Source organism: Pimephales promelas, chromosome 5, assembly GCF_988280905.1.
Source record: "Pimephales promelas chromosome 5, fPimPro1.hap1.1, whole genome shotgun sequence".
In the NCBI taxonomy this organism is placed as follows: domain Eukaryota; kingdom Metazoa; phylum Chordata; class Actinopteri; order Cypriniformes; family Leuciscidae; genus Pimephales; species Pimephales promelas.
The window spans coordinates 13,536,684-13,556,572 of NC_142773.1; the positions used below are offsets into that span (position 1 = coordinate 13,536,684).

The 19,889-nt window shown below is 39.3% G+C and overlaps 1 protein-coding gene and 1 long non-coding RNA gene across 3 annotated transcripts in view; one reads left to right on the forward strand and one right to left on the reverse strand.

The window, feature by feature from the left end:
- Positions 1–7,228: 7,228 nt before the first annotated feature.
- On the reverse strand, positions 7,229–14,781 carry pter (phosphotriesterase related). 2 transcript variants are annotated; one of them, XM_089131000.1, is made up of 3 exons: positions 14,681–14,781; positions 10,529–10,973; positions 7,229–9,697 (listed from the first exon to the last, which is right to left on the reverse strand). In XM_089131000.1, the coding sequence occupies exons 2-3, from the start codon at positions 10,958–10,960 to the stop codon at positions 9,428–9,430; spliced, it is 702 nt and encodes a 233-aa protein (XP_088987126.1). In that variant the 5' UTR covers positions 10,961–10,973; positions 14,681–14,781; the 3' UTR covers positions 7,229–9,427. The 2 variants fall into 2 exon arrangements, with proteins under 2 accessions (XP_088987126.1, XP_088987125.1); XM_089130999.1 differs by lacking the exon at positions 14,681–14,781 and adding an exon at positions 14,488–14,571.
- The window catches only part of LOC120470344 (uncharacterized), a 59,167-nt gene continuing 53,979 nt past the window's right edge, over positions 14,702–19,889 (forward strand). Inside the window, exon 1 of the long non-coding RNA XR_005620492.2 lies at positions 14,702–14,863. This is a non-coding gene — a long non-coding RNA (uncharacterized LOC120470344). The remainder of the gene's footprint in view (positions 14,864–19,889) is intronic.

Genomic DNA, 19,889 nt, shown 5'->3' on the forward strand with positions numbered 1-19,889 from the left:
ATTATGCCAAAATGTGGTTTTGTCTAGTATCTTCATAACATAAGAAAAGTCTATGTATGGATGAAAAGAGTTGTGCTATGAGGCGCGTGTGAGATCCGCGTCTCGGCAACGGGTGCTCTTAAAGGGCCAGCAGCGAATAAAGCGTTCTTTCAGTAAAGTTAAAAGAACAAAGGGAAATTAGAAAATTACTCACTGATCTTGAGTAAAGAACTTTTGTAGCTTTAATAAGGATTATTATATATATAATTTATGATTCAGGCAGCGCAGACTGTTTGATAACTTTATTCAATTTCTGTACCTGTTAAGACAGGAAGGGCACAGGTAAATATGTTTTTTATTATGGGTTTATGTGGGGATTGTTTGAAGTTCACTTAATTTAAAAGCTGTTATATATTTTTTTTAAGCCTAATAATTTTTTAAAAAGTTGATGGCTTTCAATTGATGGAATCACTGTAATGTTGGTTTGGTTGATGGTTTATTGATCATTATAGGTGTTATCAATCATTTATTGTTGTTGTTGTTTTTAGTTTGAGTTGAGAAATAAACATTAATCTGTTTGTGCATTTTACTTTAGAACCAAGCAAGTTGGACTCATGAAACCATTTTATTATATCGGAGTCGCAAATCGCAATTGCAATATTGGCTCAATAATGGCAATATGACATTTTCCCAAATCGTGCAGCCCTACTAAGCATAGATTATAGATACCGTCCCTTCGCTATGTTCTTTTCAATGTGAAGCGTTGCGTGCTGTGACTTGGTGTTGCTTCAAGTGCATCATTCTGCACACGGGATGCGCATGATTGCTTATAATACTTTGGGGAGACAAGGGGGCGTGGCCTAAGGGAATATCACTCTTGATGTTAAGTGATGTTACCCCGCCATCGCTGATACAACCTTTAGCAGTCATGTTTTTGCTTCTTGAGAGAGAGAGAAAGTGTGTGTGTGTGTGTGTGTGTGTGTGTGTGTGTGTGAGCAGTGGCGGTTCTAGGCGGGGGCCTGGGGGGGCCAGTGCCCCTGCGACAACAAGCTTGGACCCCCTTGTGGCCCCCCTAAATGTGGAGTCAGTGTGAAATATTTTTTTTATAGTGTGTCACGCATTGAGCATGACAGTCACTCGTTTCAGTCTTTTGTCTCACACTCCCGTCACACATTGTATTTCTCATGCGGAAAAACTATTAATAATATATTTAATATACGCAATTTCTCTGGCCGCGCCGCTCTCACGTGAGAATCAAGCGCGTCTCGCCTGGAGTTCAGCAGTCGACCCTGCTACGCATCAGCCAATCAAAAAAAGAGAAGTGCTACTTAATAGCCAATCAGAAAAGGGCACTATTGTATCTGGGTAAAATTTAACGCAACAACCAATGAAAAAAAGCATATCCTGGAATTGTTCATATGATTCTGTTACAACATCTTCCGAAAGTTTCTTCACCCGTCCCACAGATGAAACTAATCACTGGAGCTCCGAACATCACTTGGAGCACGGAGTAAGTCATGATCTCCTGTTTTAATGTTACAACAAATTCACAACTTGTTTGACAAAAACTATGACAACTTGACTGATGTAAGATGAATCTTTCCCGTAGCGTAAGCTAGCTTACGCAATGCTCGTTCCCTCATCTAGAGAGAACCGAGGTTACGTTAGGTAATCGATTCGTTTCCCATTTAATTAGTATCAGTCTGTAACTTAGACAACAGTTTTACAGCCTGTTCACTGACAACACCTGCTCAGAACAAATAGTCTAGGCCTAGTCATCTTATTACACGAATCACGATGACTGACATATTGTCACATTATAAACATCTCTCTCTCCAAATAGGCGTAAAAATTTTATTAGCACTAGATAAATTAAAATGTAATGCATAGTCGATTTTAAAACATCTCTCTCTCCAAATAGGCTTAATAATTTTATTAGCACTAGATAAATTAAAGTGTATTGCATAGTCGATTTTATAGGTCACTTTTAAAATCATGTCATATTTTATAATTATATCCTGGCCAAGGATGCATTAATTATTGCTTCTGTCTTTCAAAGATGTCAGGAAAAAAAACAATTATAAAAAAGCTCATTCACCCTGAGAGGAAAGCCCCCTAAAAAGGCCTGTTTAGAGGATAATTTGCTGATCTTTTTGCAAAAAAAAAAAAAAAAACCCACAAAAATCGTAGATTAATTTGTAAAAATTATATATATATATATATATATATATATATATATATATATATATATATATATATATACATACATACTGTATATTCAATGTAAAAAAATAAAATGGAAATTCAAATACACACTGATATATGTAATGCAAATGTAAAAATATAATGGAAATGCAAATTGTTGGATAATTATAATCATGGTATTTTGCTTATTTATGCATTCAGTGCAGTGCAGAAAATGATAAGGTCTAAATGTAACTGGCCCCTCTAACAGTACAACTGGCCCCAGCTTGGCCCCCCCAGTTGAAATGGTCTAGAACCGCCACTGTGTGTGTGTGTGAGAGAGAGAGAGAGAGAGAGAGAGAGAGAGAGAGAGAGAGAGAGAGAGAGAGAGAGAGGAGAAATGTAACAAAGTTTAATATTGTTTGTAAACTGTGTTTGAGAGAGAGGAAGGTGTTCAGAGAGTCTGTAGGATGTTAAGCTGTTATTTGTTTTATGGACTCAATGTTGAAAATTTAAAACATTTCAAACACACTGTTGGCAGAAGTGAAAAATAAATAATTTTATGAAGTTACAATTTTGTTTGATTCCATGGTGTATTTTACTGAACATGAGTATTTACAATGCAAATTATTGTAATTTACTGGCAAATACTTATCTTGTCTTTTCATTTTATTAAGATCAGATTATGCATGTAAAATTAAAATAATAAGGTGACTTGACTTGCACTTGACTTAACCTACTACAAGACTTGACTTGACTTGACATAGCCTGTGACTTGACTTGACTTGCCCCCCCCCCAAAAAAAAATACTTGGGACTTACTTGAGACTTGCGTGACCTGCGCCCATCTCTGCTCTAAGTTTTAAGACAGTTCAAATGGAAGTTGGGAATTATGTGTTGTTTGAATAAATCTCCTAGGAGAAATACATCAAATTACAACGCATGTGTTTACCAATCACCACCATACTCGGTGTGCATGAAGTCAAGACATTGAGGATGCTCAATTCCGGACGGATTTTTGATATCTCGAACGGTTTGGCCGTGGCGAGGAAAATAATTTTATGACTAAAAAAGGACACATAAAATGTGTTAACTTTGCTCGTTTAACCTACAGTTACAAAACATGCCACGTATATTGTTCTTGTCAAGCCGATCAACTTTCTAATTAACAGTAAGAAGCTCAGACCAAAAGAAAGTCAGATATTGCAGTTTGGATGTGTATCTTGTCTCTATCAGTGTCTGTGTGGGGAAGAGGGAGGGGGGGGGTTGCTGGTGTCTGCGTTTATGTGTGTGTGTGTGTGTGTGTGTGTGTGTGTGTGTGTGTGTGTGTGTGTGTGTGTGTGTGTGTGTGTGTGTGTGTGTGTGTGTGGCTGACTGTAGATTTTTTCTGCAAGTCCTTATCTTTTTGCATAACAATTTTGTATTTTTTTAAATGACAAAATATGCATATAACCCTAATCTTTTAAATGTATAGTTTGCTTTAAATAAAAGTAAGATAAATTGGTAAACTACAAATTGGTAATTGAAGCTGAATGAATTTAAAATTAATGTGCTATATTTCAATACATTTGCTTTCCTTAATATTGTAAAACACTAACCTCATTTATATGTGTGTGTGTGTGTGTTTGTATGTATATTTTGCAAAGCCCTCACTGAGGCCATCCTTAAAAATATTTTGGTTTGCAGTAACAGCAATTTTTTTTAAAAAAGGGTCGGTAGGTGGTAGGTCTATATTTTTTTTTTCCAAGATTCAGTGTAAAAAAAAAAAGGTAAAATTTTGGAGATGGTGATCGTGAATTTAAAAAAAAAATGCATATTGTGACGTCACTGACTGGGTCTACAAACTGTGCATCGGCCGCTAGGTGTTAATGCAAAATACGACCAGTTACATTTTAGGCTAGTCACAAAATGTATAAAATATCTATTTGTTATGCATATCTACATGAGATAAGCAAAAACAAGTACAAACACATGGTCAAACAAAGAATATAATTAAACAAAGATACAAATTAGCCTATATACACAGTGCTTTAATTTCAGGAAGGTCTAAAATTAGTTAAGTCTGTCGCTCTCTCTGAAAAGAAATTTAATTTAGCTAGTAATCAAATGTAAAATGACACTGCATAGTTTATCATAGTTAGATTAATGCTTATTAAAGTTTAAGTTATTCATTCAAGAGCTGCCTGTGAGTGATTTTTATCTGCCTTTTGTTGTTTGATTCGCATTGGCTCAATCGTCACGTTTATTAGACTACTGCCCCTTTAAGACCGAACGCAGAACTCTACTGTAATAGATGACTGATGATGCACCATCGTTTTCTCCCAACTATTTACGTCCAATTAAGACATAAACTGTGTTTATGTATATTTGATGGTTTAGATGCGCACATGAAGCCCAAAATGAGGCGATAGCCTACTTTTCTTGTCTCGTTTTAGTGCATTTCGGAGCGCGCGTCGTGAACAACGTCTCTTGCGCAGACTTTAGTACTTTTAATAGCTCTTTTAATGATTGCACGCGTCCTCAGTTTAGCAACAGTACAGACTGCATTTTACAACAATCACCGATCGTGCTGATTCTGACGGTACGTTTGGGTTTTAGGAAGAAATGACAGCGCAACGCTGTGAAGGGGAGGAAGTTGCGCTAGACAGAATGCGTCTGTAATGGTTTCATCTCAAATATCTTCTTTTTATAATCTTTGAAAGCGGAAATCTAAAATACAATTAGAATAATATCCCAGATCTAAAGTGTAACCACGTTTTGTCCTCATTATCACTCATTAAGCAGGGCTGTCGTGCTGTGCGCGCTCCGGCTCCGGGTGAGAGATCGCTCTCTCTTCTGGACTGCGAATAGCAAAATTGCATCACAGACAAATTGTTTAATATTTTTATTATATATAGAAATGGTTGATATTCAGCCCCGTTGCCCTTTTAATAGTGGGAACACTGAAACGAGCGAACGTACAAGCCATATAGTGACACGCGTAACGTTAAACCAATGGTGTAAACATAATCTGATGAATATGACGCCACGGGTTTTTATTTAAGAAAGAACGTAGCCTACGTTTGTAGGGTATGTAGACACAAGCAACTTTCACAATACTAACTAAAATATAATTAATATTATTTTATTGAATTTGAATTAGTCGTTTGAAGAGTAAAAAAAAAATCGGTCGGTCTGAACGCAGGTTACAACCGGCAAGTCGGTCGGACAAAAAGGAAAAAAAAATAAAAAATTGGGTCGGCCCTAAATTGACAGGGTCGGTCGGGTTACGGCAAACAAGAATATTTTTAAGGGTGGCCTGATGCAAGCTCTTCTGCACACTTCTCTTCGACAGTCAATGCGGAGGTTAAGTTTTTACACGTCGTGCAGAATAACCCTCTTTATATATATATATATATATATATATATATATATATATATATATATATATACTTAAAAAAGCGGGGGTTAAGTTTTTGCACGTCGTGCAGAATAACACTAAAGGCACCATATATATACTTAAAAGTGGGGTTGTTAGTTTTATCTACAGTTACAAAAATCGGTATATACATTGTACTCCTCAAGCCGTACAACTTTCTAATACATAGTCATTAGCTCGGACCAAGAGGAAGTCAGATATTTTGGTCTGAATATGGTGAGCCTCTCTCTGAGCCTACGTCCCTGTATGGCAAGCCCTTTTAACATTTAAAAGCTAAGTTTGCCTATCCGGAATTAACATTGTAGATATCAACAACGTCTTTCTGTCTAGTCGTTACACTTTGGATAGTTTGTATTATCATTTAAGATATCTGTAACATAATTGTGACTAGTCGAAATGACAGAGTATGGCAAGCCGTTTTAACATTTAATCATGAAAGGGCCAAAGCCTTCGGCACCGCCACCCGGGTGCCTTTAGGTAACTAAAGGAACCGGGGTTGCGGTGCCTCCGGCTTGGGCCCGCCATCGCTGCTCGCAGCTATATTTTATTTTATTTTTTTTATGCATGTTAAAGCAAATCTTGATTTATGGTTATTTACTGAGGGATTTGCATTCATATTGACCAGAATGTCCATCTAATCATCATTTTAAATTCAATATAGCCTATAAATCAATAGTCAATCAATGTCAAATTGCCAATACAATATCTTGCATAATTAGTGCAGTTGTTTAGAGTTTTTAACTACACTGAGACTAGATAATCAGTGTCTTTATAATGTGTACTTTGGGAGTGCCATCATTCACGTATTGTACAGTATTTCTCTGGTCTCCACATTTCTGCTTGAAAAATACGAGTTTCATTTCGTGCACGCGCATATGAACGCAACACACGCGACGCGGTTATGTTTTCCGAGCTGCAGTAAACAAACACTGTTGTTGCACTTTGTCGTTTATCAAAAACAACGTAATAAATAATGGTATTTTACCCTCACTTTTGTCAGGCAAAAAGTGATGCAAGAGATGCACTGCCTGCCCAGACAAACCATCAAACTTTGCTGACACTAGAGAGGACAGAACACAAGTTTACCTGACTGCTGTTCCCGCAATTCACTCTCATGTTTTTCTTCTTCCTCTTTTCGTGACGAGAACGATAGTTTCGCTTCATTTTGTCATGGACTTCGTACACATTAGCGCGCGACACGAGATGGAGGCGCGGCCTGAGTAATTTGCGGTGCCTTACCATACGGTCGCGTGCAGTCTAGGTCTCGTGGAAACAGTTTGACTTTCTATTTTTTTTTTTTTTTTGGAAGTGAATGAGGCTTTGCGATTTTTATATTATTTTTTTGTCTAGGCCTACGTGAAATTCTACATCCATTGTACGATTTTTTTTTCCTCAGAAGGGCAACCTGAGTCAAGAAGGGCATATGGGCAGTTGCCCGGGCAACCCCCCTGTGCACGTCCTATGTTAAGCTTTTTATATTTTCCGTTTGTATTTAGGCTTCTAATTTTAATACAAGTTGGGTTAATTTGTGAGGATTATCATCGTGAACAAATTGTATAGGAATCATAAACTTTTGTTCATAACAGAGCTTATTTTCTGCAATAATCCAAAAGCCAATATAAAAATCCAATTGGGTTTTGTGGAAGGAACCAAGGTGGCGCCAACTTCCGGGTTGGCCTACAAAAATCACTCTATTGCTTGATTCTCTAAAATAATAAACCTCAAATAAATGAGATGATTGTGAAAAGGTAACAAAAACATTAGGTTTTGCGAACTGTAAATTCACCCGTTAATTCACTTGAATTTCTTCAACAATGGGCACTTTTGTCTGTCCTTTAAAAAACACTTTTCGCACTCTAGTTTAATTTATCCACTCACTTCGACCAAGAGTGGACATGCATGCATTACAGGAAATTCTGTCCTTTTTTCTATAAGTCATTATCATTTAATAATCCACCACAAAGTAATTTCCACCACCTCCTACATACACCACATAAGCCCCTTTCACACAGCGAGTTGATCCCGGGAAATTGCCAGCAAATTGGGGACCTAGTAACATTGCCGGAATCAGTCCCGGAAAGCGCGCTGTGTGAACAAAAGCCAGGACCAATGCTGTAAAGGGTGTGTCATAGTGATGACGCCATCACGCGACTCTAGAAGAAAGTTTGTGTTCGTCATCAACAAAGAAAGGACGAACAAATGTCTGCAAACTGGAGCGAAGCAGAGACCTCACTCCTCACTATCCGCACTGAAGCTGAGATCATTCACTAGCTCGTGTACGGTATGCGTGTTTACATGTTTTCGACGCGTCCGTTATACGTCTCATCCTGATGTCATGTGTCTTCGCGGGATTTTTACGGGTTGTGTGTGAACGCACTTACAGATCCCGGCAAATCACTGGCAGTGTGAATGAACCGAAATCAAACAATTCCGGGACAAATGCTGGGTCACATTATCCATGTATTTTCTGGAATCTCTGTGTGAAAGGGGCTCTACATATTTAATTTCTCAAGCTCATCCCTGGGGAGTGGTCTCTGCACCCGCATACAATCCTCCTGCTGTGGGAGACATTCGGCAAAGCACAGGTGGACCTATTCGCGTCGTTGGGATGCGACAGGTCCAGCTGGGGACGAATGTTGGGACAAATCAGGGAAATTGGATGCTCAGTGCTCCTTGTGGCTCCGCTCTGGACGAACCAAGAATGGTTCCCACTGCCCCATGGCCTATTCTGATGAGGAAAGACCTCCTCTTTCAGGCCAAGAGCTCAATTTGGCATCCTCACCTGGAACGGTGGGCCCTGCACGCATGGGTCATCAACGGGTAACCGCAAACCTGCCCGAGGGAGTGCTAAATACCATCACGCAGGCCAGAGCGCCGTCGAAGTGCTTTCCTTCCTTCAAGAGCTATTGGATAAGGGCAAGTCCCCATCCACGCTCAAAGTCTACATGGCGGCCATAGCAGCATTTACAAAACCTGCATCTGGCCTGTCACTGGGAAAAATGATCTGGTCATTCGTTTCCTAAAGGGAGCTAAGAGGTTGAATCCTCCCAGACCCTCCTCTATGCCCATATCGGACCTTTCCACGGTTCTAAAAGCCTTGAAAGCAGCCCCATTTGAGCCGATCCAGATGTTGGATATGAAACACCTGTCTCTCAAAACAGTGTTTCTCTTGCGTCAGTAAAGTGCACAGGGGATCTACAAGCGGGGGATCTTCCGGTTCATAATGAGGAAGAAAACATAGGCCTCCTTTGCCCAGTCAGGGCGTTAAGAGCCTATGTATCTCGCTCATCTGTTTTCAGACAGACTGAGCAGCTCTTTGTTTCATTCAGTGGTCTCGAAACAGACCCCATCCAGATGGATATTCGATGCCATAGCACTGGCATACACTACAAAGGGACTTGAGTCCCCTTTAGGTGTTAGAGTGCACTCCACCAGAGGCATGACCTCATTATGGGCGTGGTCTAGCGGGGTTACTTTACAAGATATCTGTAAGGCGGCAGGCTGGGCCTCCCCGTCTACATTTCTAATGTTTTATAACCTAGAAGTAGAAGCACCGTCACCAAAGGACCGCTCTCGATAGGTTGCGGCAGTTGCTGCAGGACAGCCAATAGGCATGCTAAGCCGCCTGCATGATGCCGCAACGCGTTTTACATGAATACAAAATTAAGGATAATTTTTTGGCTTCAATATCTCGAGGAAAGAGGTGTTTCCCCTAGGGTAAGATATTACGCAATACTCGTTCCCTCTTCTGAAGAGTACCGAGGTTACGTTAGTAACCGTTTTCTTCCTCATAGGAACCATTTATGGCACATGTTCCAGTGTGCATATGTTTTATATAGCACCTCTCTTACCTGTCAAGATGAGACATGACCGTTTTGGAGATATCTCCACCAGCTTCTTTCAGAATGCGGATGACCTCTCCTGGAGCGGCTGTGTCCCGTCCAGGGTGGATGATGACGGGGCAGCCGAGCTGAGTCTGAGCGTGAGCAGTGGCTCGCAGGACCTTTTTCTCACTCTCTGTGATTGGCCAGCTGGTACCGATCTCTCCAATCACGCCACAGCGAATATCTGTGCCGTCTGCTCCATGGAGCACCTCGCTGACAATGATGTCAGTGAGCTTGTGGAAAAAAAGTTGACACATTTGAGAATTATTTCCCTCTAGGGTTGTGTGATATATATTGTTTATGACAATATAATAATTGTCTCACTCTAAAATTAAAAGTGCAGTTCCAAATAAAGCCTTAACAGAAATGTGCTAAGCAACACACAGTGGAGTTTCGTTCCTGAATGATTCAATGATCTATTCATAAAGACAGAGGCTGCATCCAAAAACAGAATACTTCCCTACTACATAATAGGCGAAAAACAGTAAGTGACAAAAGTATGTTAGAATTCGAAGTACTCATAAAAGAGTAGACCGACTACTTCCAGCTAGATTCGGAACACTATTTGATGGACACTTAACTATCCCATGAGGCTACAGGAGAGGATTTGTAAATGGCCAACATGACATCATGACTTTTGCGTAAACATATACGCCACTTTCGAGTCAAGTGGCGTGTTATCTCTACGCATTTTGAGCTATCCGCGTGTATCCACGTGTATGCGTGTATGTCTACGCTATTAACGTCTGAGTGATTCCGCGTGTCTGTACACGCCGTCAAATGTCGGCACGAAACGAAGCAAAATGTAGATCTACATCTGGGGAGCGATCTTTTTTTTTCCTAGGATGGTAAGGGAACAGTCATAAATGCCATTAACCCCAGTGAGGGGTAGGTTTAGGGACGGGGCTGAGGTAAGTCATATATTTATACATACAGTAATAACGTTAAGTCAACGGCGTTCATAAACACACTGAAAAGCGATTAAGCGTCTCGACAGCACGCCAAAAATGGAAATAACTCAACATCTGTTTTGTTTTGTCATGCACAATACCACACGCTCCAACCTTCTCAACGGTCATCTTTCGCATCTCATCAGAGTGGGTCACGTCCACATAGTACCCCGCTCCAGCTATGACATGCACACCCGTGTCCTTCGCCAGCTGACGCAGAACGGGCAGATTTCGGTTGATGCCCGTGGTGGTGTTCTCCACTATGGATCCTCCTCCTGCTTTACGGTAACACAGCAACTCTTCCTTCACCGCCTCGACCTCCTGATTTAACAGCAGGTTCTCTTGGTGGCTGTATGGATTCTGCTGCAACCAGTGAAGATGCTTCATCTCAATGGGAGTTGTGGCGAGACCCTCATCTCCAGGTGCTGGGGGAACGTGGCTGCACTCAAACGTCATTGTGAGGTGTTCGTGTGTCATGGTACGGCCCAGCTGATCAGGCTCGATCAGACCAAGCACTGTCTGCACCTTCCCGCTACGCTCAGACATGGTTTCGGTGATCCTGTCCAACAAACAGTTACATTCATTAATATAATACTGTTCGGACAGTGTGAATTTTGATTGAAAGTATGGGTTGGCGAAATACTGGTAGTGGCGAAATGCTATGGCAGTGAAACGATTAATCGTATCCAAAATAAAGTTTGTTTAAATATTATATGTGTGTGTGTGTGTGTGTGTGTACAGTGTAATTATTTTGTATACACACATGCACATATATTTCTAAGACACATTTGCATGTATATAATATATTTATATATAATTTATATTATATATAAATAACACATTTTTCTTAAATATATTATATACATGCATCTGTATGTATTTATATATACAAATTAATTATACACAGGACACAAACATATATTATTTAAACACAAACTTTTTATTTTAATTGTTTCACATCGCTATTTTGAGAGACTATCGTCTCTATCGCAGTTATGATCATGTGACTTTGCTGTGCTTGCGTTGTCACTAAATTATTGAGGAAACAAATTATCGTTTGCATGCATTTTTAAACAATACGTTTTTTTAAAATGTAGAAGCGCAATATGCAGCCAAAGATAACTCATTTCCAAGTAAACAGTCATTTATGTCTTAAATGAATGTAAACAGTTGAGAAAGAAAACACACAAGTAATAGTATATTGGATCAGTGCTGTTAGTTTTAAAATAACCAAATTTACCTGCTAATTAATGTTAAATAACAAAAGTGCAGTGTCACTGCGCTCGAATGAATCACTTTTTTTTTTAAACTTAAGAATAAATTTATATTTCCCAGACAGCAACATGTCGGCCCAAATTCGACCCACATCTGGTACACGTGGATTCCACACGGCCCAGACGTGGGCGCGATCACTGGGCAGACACTATGCTGCTGTCTGAGTTAAAGGAACACTCCGACTTTTTGGAACTTTAGCCTATTCACCTTACCCCCCAGAGTTAGATAAGTCCATACATACCTTTTTCATCTCCGTGCGTGCTATAAGTCTGTTTGACGCACCCACCGCTAGCCTAGCTTAGCACAAAGACTCGATGTGACTGGTTGCAGCTTTCATACTGATCCAAATGAGTGGCAAAATAACGCAAACGTTTTCCTATTTACATGTTGTGATTTGTATAGTCACAAAATGTACAAATAACAAAGTCAAATGAGACACAGACATCTTTTAACCGTATAAAACCTGGGAACTATTCTCTTAAGGCGAAGCACTGCTACTTTGACGGCGTAATAACCACATCACCGGAGACACGCCGTGGTGAGGAGCGGAGAGTTCGCTCGGTGTTTGGGTAATAGAGTCAGCAATTTATAAATAGTAAAAGCGTAGTTTACAGTCATGGGTTTTCGCTCTATTGTAAATAGCTGCGACAGTAAACAGGGGAGGTAATACCATGTTTCACAGAATTCCAACTAAAAACGCTGACTGGATGAAGAAATGGCTAACTTACTCTGGATATTTATCCAAACACACCTAAGATTATCAAGGGACATTATGTTTGCTCGGTACATTTCAATGAGGACGACTATTTTGAAAAAATGGAATTTGCCACACGGACCATAATGTGCTGAAGGATACGGCCATCCCATCGATAGCACAGACAGGACAAGTGGATCACCTGCGGCTGAGGTAAGTGTTCCGTTATGTTTTTAGATGACCTACTGTAACAGTGCCTTTAGCCAGATCTAATGTAACGTTAGTGACACTATTATATGATTAGGGTATGAATATGTTTTTATCTTGATGCGGTGCGGACGCGCTTGGGGAAAAAAAACGAGCGCGTTGAACTTGCACCCTGCGCGCGGCGCGCCTAGTAGCCTAAATTTGAAATAACCATGGAAATAACGAACTTGAGCGTGCAAAAGGGTACGATAGGCTGTGAGTTCATTGTGCAAAAACAATTTGTGCTATTACTTTCCCCTTATTCTATCCTATAGTAATGCAATACTGTATATTATATAGGCTACTGTTGAATACATTTGGTTCAGCTAATAAATTGCATTTAAAATATATTGATTCCTGTAATAATAATTATTTATTCATGATATTTATAAATCTGGGTGCGTTTTTGGTTGGAAATCAATGAAACATGGTACTGTATTACCTGGTCTCCCCTGTTTATTGTCACAGCTCATACAATAAAGCAAATACCCATGATAAACTATGCTTTTCTATCTAACGTTAGTAATTGCTGACTCTTTACTCCAACACTGAGCGAAGCGAACTCTCTGCTCCTCGTCACAGTGCGTCTCAGGTGATTGTTATCACTCTGCCCAAGTAGCAGTGCTTCCCCTTCAGAAAATATAGTATTTATACGGTTAAAAGATGTCTGTGTCTCATATGGCCTTGATATTTGCACACTCTGTGACTATACAAACCACAACATGTAAATAGGAAAACGTTTGCGTTATTTTGTCACTCATTTGGATTAGTATGAAAGCTGCAACCATTCACATCCAGTCTTTGTGCTAAGCTAGGCTAGCGGTGGGTGCGTCAAACAGACTTATAGCACGCACGGAGATGAAAAAGGTATGTATGGACTTATCTAACTCTGGGGGGTAAGGTGAATAGGCTAAAGTCCCAAAAAGTCGGAGTGTTCCTTTAATTTACACAAGTCAACACATTTGATTACTATACATCTTGTGTAGTTTTTCTTATTTCTAGTGCTTGACATTTTTCAGGTAGATCGATTTCATTTGTGTCTTTGTTCTATTGTAGTTTGTCTTTTCTTAGCTTTTTCTTTTATCACTGTGTACGTCTTCAGTACAGCTTTATGGTGTTTTTAGGCTAGTATATGTTATTGAAAATGGTGAGATTTATGAAATTTCAATGGTATCAAATTTAGATATCCTTAAAACTTAACTAAACAAAAATAAATATCATTGTTAATTTATCTAAAAAAACATTACTCATATTGTGAAATTATTTGGGTAATTTCGCCAACACAGAGAAAAAAAATACACAAAATCTTTCCCCCCAACTCTATTTAAACAAGAAAGAAAGAACTGCATTTTTAAAGAAGTGAATGGTGTCTGTAAATGACTCATCTTGGCTGTGTCTCATTTAACGGGTTAGACACACCTTGCTGGTTCGGACTTTGCACTGATTGAAAGACTACAGACATTGCATTGCAAACATGCATTTAAAGCTGTTTACTAATTTGCAAATATGGATTACAGAAGTAAATGCACTTGCAATGCATGTAAACAAATGCATGCATGAAGATGTATGCACGTGCGGTCGAGATTTTTTACCAGTCCGAATACCTGGTTTACTAAACCCTCCTGTCTATTTAACGCTACAAAGATCATACGCAAAATAAGATGCAACCTGTTGAGATTCTAAAATAAACAGAGAACTACAGCCCGGACTGCGATACTTCCTCATTAACAACTGTTAAAAGCCACAAAACAGACGATTAGCATGCAGTGTAACTAGCTGTTATTTTAAAATCACACGGCGTTATGCAGTTAAAGATACTTATTGACATTGAAATAGGACACAAAGTGAAAAACAAGACCTGCGGACGGTTCAACTTGAGTCTACAGGTTCAGATTCAGATCAGAATTGACAACAACTGAGCAATACATTCTCGCGATTGTATGCATATATCGCGAGACACAGCTTTCACATTCTGACGTGAAGTGCTAAAACAGAATAATTAAAACAGTAACGTTACAATTAAATAAGTAAAATGAATGCAGTTATCCTACCTTTAGTTTGAAGATGCGGTTCTGTTTAAACAAAGTTAACGTTGGGCTGTTTTTAAACTATGAACTTATGCCACGCCCCTTTCTGTTCACTGCAGTTTGTGAGATGTGACCTTATTAAAGAAGGGCCCTTTGTGGAAATCAGGATTTGGAAAATACATCCTCACTCAGCCATAAAGAAATAAGGTACGCTATTATGAAACATAACATTTGGAAACTATTTATCATATGAAGCGGAAATCCAGGCTACTATTTTTGTGATTGCATGGTTACAAGTATAATGTTTTACCAAAAATTGTTGTGTTTCCATGGGAATCCATAAAGGAAAACAACTTAAACCAGCTTAGACCAAGAGCCACTTTTAAGAACACGTTTGACATAGTTATTATTCTACATTATTTCTTTTCTATGCTATTTTTACTGCCCAATGAAAACAATTTGCTATGTGTTTGTAGCCTGATGGATATCAGAATCTTGGTAGCCTAAGTTGTATTCTTTGTTCTACAATCAAATCAACTGACTAACCCAACCTAACTGCTTACCGTATTGGGTAAAGCAATTAGTATGCAACAAAGTGCACATAAAGCCTGATCTAACCATTGATCCATGATTTTAAAGTGACACATTTTCTCCGTAATACATTTTCTCCGTACAAGTCTGATTTAACTAATAGTGACAGGTCCTGGGGAGTTATCCGACCAGGGATTCGTATACAAAATTAGTCCTGAGAGAGAGCAAGAATGACTATTAAGTATAAACCAACTGCAAATTGCCAAACAGCTGTTGGCGTCGCATGTCACATTTCGAATTCATCCACTGAATAGACTATAAAAAGCCTGCACACTGTTAGTAAGATGTTTAAGTGGTCAGTAATCTGATTTCCTTAATATTGATTTGAATTGTTATTAGTCTTATTCAGCTTTTGCTCGATAATAATCCATTAGCAAGAATGCAATCCAGGTTCAGGCACATCAAATAATAAAAAAGCCCATCAAAGACTAAAATATATGTCTGGAACAAAGGTAGCCTATATCTGAGGTCTCATTGTAATCAGCCATTATTTTTCAGGATGCTGAACAATGGCCCTGAGGATGTCAATCAAATCACACAATAATCCAGATATATTTGACATGTGTCTGAAGAACAAAGACCTTATCAAAAATAAGTCTAGAAAAGGATAGATCACCCCAAAATGTTTCAGTGGTGAACATTTTTCAAAATATATTTTGTGTTCCACAGAAGAAAGAAAGCCACAGGTTTCAAACAACACAAGGGCGATTCAATTATTTTAAGTTTGGGGTGAAAAGCCTAATTTAAGATTAAAATTAACAACTGATGACAGCCTACCTCAAATAATATGAGATCACAAAAAATAATTAGGGCGAATTCAGGTAAAGTGCGACAATTTTTGATAAACATGTAGTTTTTGTACCCAGAAGGAAAGTTTTGAATTCAGTTAATATGATAATTTATTTGGAAGGTATGCCAATGTGCTGGAGTCTATCCCAGTGTCTGGGAAACACCCTGGACAGATGGTGAGTCCAGCACAGGCAATTATACATGTCAATTATAAAATAATCAGTGAATGGCAATCAGTTTTACCTGCTTTATTGGCATGACCAATATTGGTACATTCGTATTGCCTTAGCATTGCAGCAGCTGCGTACAGTTAACTGCACAATCTAGGCCTAATTCATTCATTTGAGTGGAATTACTGATGGTTAAAATTGGCCCATAACACCCCTTAGAAGAAAAACAATACAAAAAAAAAATTCACATGTCGTTTTTGCATTGTGTTACCTGCAGTAATTTTTTTTTTAATTATAATAATAATTAATAAATAATAATACCTTATTACCATACATTTATCTTAATTACCATAATCCAAGAACATCTATAACTGATGGCATACACACAGAGCAAAGTATACAATCAAGCTTAATAGCCTGAATTCACTCTTTAATTTTTGTTTCAAAAGCAGGGGTTTCGTATAGCGATGCAATACCTATACGATTATATTTCACAATAACCTTTTGTGCCATAAAATGGATCCATGGAATGTAAAAGATTCATCAATGCCAATATATATATATATATATATATATATATATGATAAACCATCTCTTTGATGCCCATTTGTATATTCTGACAAACTTCTGTATCTCACCTGAACAAGCGAGTAAAGCACTTGATTGGTGGATAAAGTTTATCTTGACTTATCTGTAGAAGCATCACGCAGAAGATTATTCAAAGCTGACACGGTGCCGCAGCCCTGGGTGTGAATTAGTTCAGCATAATCACTCTATGCCTGATAGACTTGTGACCCATCACAGTTTATGCAAATCTTTGGCGCAAGACTGGGAGATTCATATCAGTGTGTGGTTCTCCCATAATACGTCTGTAGTGTTGAGAGAGGAGTTCAGTTTATGCTGTGAAGATGAAATAATAGCTGTATACAGTGAGCCAGACACTTCCTCATATATTCAGGCCAGAAGCTGAAGCAGGCCAGATCTTTTTTGGCCTTTTTAGTTGTTACACCTCTAGCGCAGTGGTTACCAAACTTTTTTAAAGCATGGCACCCTTTTGTAGCGTTTTTTTTTTCTCCCACGGCACTCAAACCCAATGAAACTAAACATAGGCGCCATGTGTAGCACACGTGTAATATTAATTATGAAAATAGCATATACATGATCAAATTGGCTTGTTTTATCAAACAACTTGTTGAGAAAAATGAGAATATAAAAAATATTTTAGTTTTGTGTCATTTAACCACTTTTTACACTCACTGAAGTTAGCTGAGCAGCATGTGTCAGATGACAAAGTCAAGATCAGGAATCTTGATCTTCAAAATAAATAAAAGTGAAGAAGAACATTCAAACTGTCAACACATTATTAACAGACAAGTGTATTTTATGACAAGGATTGTTTTAGTAAGTAATTTAAACCAATTACTTTATGTGGGAATCATTGGAACAAGGCACATTTAAAGGGTTTGTTCATTCCAAAAAAAGAAAATTATGTCATTAATGACTCACCCTCATGTCGTTCCAAGCCCGTAAGACCTCCGTTCATCTTCAGAACACAGTTTAAGATATTTTAGATTTAGTCCGAGAGTTTTCTGTCCCTCCATGTATACACGGTATACTGTCCTTGTCCAGAAAGGAAATAATGACATCATCAAAGTAGTTCATTTGGCACCAGTGGGTTAGTTAGAATTGTTTTGAAGCATCGAAAATACATTTTGGTCCAAAAAAAAAAAAAGAAAAAAACTATGACATTATTCAGCATTGTATTCTCTATACTCCCCTGTTGATAAAGGGTAATTCTGAGTACTCCACTCTTAGCTCTGTATCATTCTACCTCACACCACTATGGGTCAGGTCGAGCAGAAAGTGCTAAACTTCACTTCATTTTGGTTTTGCTGAGTACACTGCCATGGACCATGTGGTTAGGTACCAGGATACTGTAGGCCCTGTGTAAACAGCTTATCTTCCAATGAAGGCTGCATTATCAAGTAGTAGGCCTCAGCAGGCCACCTTGAGTGGCAGCCCCCAAAAAGGGCTCCTTAGGCCAGCTTGCCTCAGGTGGTTGGCCTTATTAGCTCGGGCAGTACACTCACTGACAGGTAGTAGGAAATATCAGGCCTCCCCGGAAGAGAGTCCCAACGTTGTGGGACTTACATTAAAGCTGTAACCAGGTAGCCAGCCTCAAAAGGCCTCCTGTGGGTGGCCCCAATATTTAAGTTGGTGTGGTATGGTTCTCAGTGGTGTTGTGTTCATAGCAGAATAGACTTGCTATCAGCTAGTAGGCCCTACCAGGCCTCCCTGAAAGTAAGTCCCCAGCAGTATGAGTAATTGGCTAACAGCTCTGGCTGCAGTGTTGTAGTACTCGAGACTCGGACTCGTCTCGGACTCGGTCTCGAGACCATATTTTAATGGTCTTGGTCTTGTCATGGACTCGTGTCCATTTGGACTCGGAATTGACTCGTACTCGAAAAAAATTTTTTTTAGGACTCGGAATTATTCCCGAGTCCACTCGAGTTCAATTAAAAATATTTTTCATGATTATTAATGTATGTTAATAAAATATTTCTTTAAATTGATTGACACACCCAGTGATTGGTGATTTTCTAGTGCGCAACTGCGCATGACAAATTGTAATAAAATTACTTTTAACACCACCTACTATGTGGCCTTTTTACCCTAAACTGATCATATTTTTTAAACTCTAAGTAAATTCAGAAGAAAAAAAAAAGGATTTCTCTAAGTAAATAAAAGTAAATTAGGTAATCAACCCTCACTGGTCTCGGTCTCGACTCGGACTCAACCGTCTCTGGTCTCGGACTCGACTCGGACTCGACTCTCTATGGACTCGGTCTTGACTCGGACTCGACTCTCTCTGGTCTCTGTGTCGACTTGGACTCGAGTGAGGTGGTCTCGACTACAACACTGTCTGGCTGAGTAGGCCTCTCATGAGTTTTCGAGTGACGGGGTACATAGCCAGCAGATAGGGTGCTTGGCTATTAAATTCACTGGCTAATCAGACAATTGGCTTCAGTGGACCTCTCTGGAGGCGAGCCCTGATTTATGATCAGCTGAACAAGATTTGCCAGCACGTATCATTTTTGCCAGCTAGTAAGACGATTGCTGTCAGGCGATTGGCCTTATCAGGCCACCATTAAGCAGTCCCCAATCATGGTCCATGGCAATCAGTTTCTTATCTAAGAAAACTTTCAGGCTGCCTGCCTTAACAGACAACTAAGAGTCTGTGCCCCAGGACAGGGCAACTGGCCTTGGCAGACCACTCTGGGACTGACACCTGGAATCGGGGTTCATAGCAACCAGTTTTCTAGCTTGCTATCAGGTTGTAGGCCTCACCAGGCCTCCCTGTAAGTGGTTTCCCAGCAATACTGTGTTCTGGCAGCTAGTGGCCGCTTGCGACCAGTTCAGCTCTGCCTAACAGGCAGCTTCTGAAGGCGAGCTTGCGCCTAGCACGATTAAAGTCTTCACTTTTTGCTACTGGTTCCCTCTCTGAATAAATTTTTTAGCTTAATTAATAATTTGTTACATTTATATAGCGTGTTTCTGGGTTTCTCAAAGTACTTTACATGGAAGGGGGAATCTCTTCAACCACCACCAATGTACAGCATCCACCTGGATGACAGCAGCCATATTGTACCAGAATGCCCACCCCACACCAGCTTACTGGTGGA

Bases quoted from the DNA above. Each gene is read 5' to 3' on its own strand.
- pter (XM_089131000.1), bottom strand. From the start codon at position 10,960: ATGTCTGAGCGTAGCGGGAAGGTGCAGACAGTGCTTGGTCTGATCGAG. The intron at 9,698-10,528 runs GTTGGAGCGTGT...TTTTTCCACAAG, and splicing joins GAAAGATGACCGTTGAGAAG to CTCACTGACATCATTGTCAG.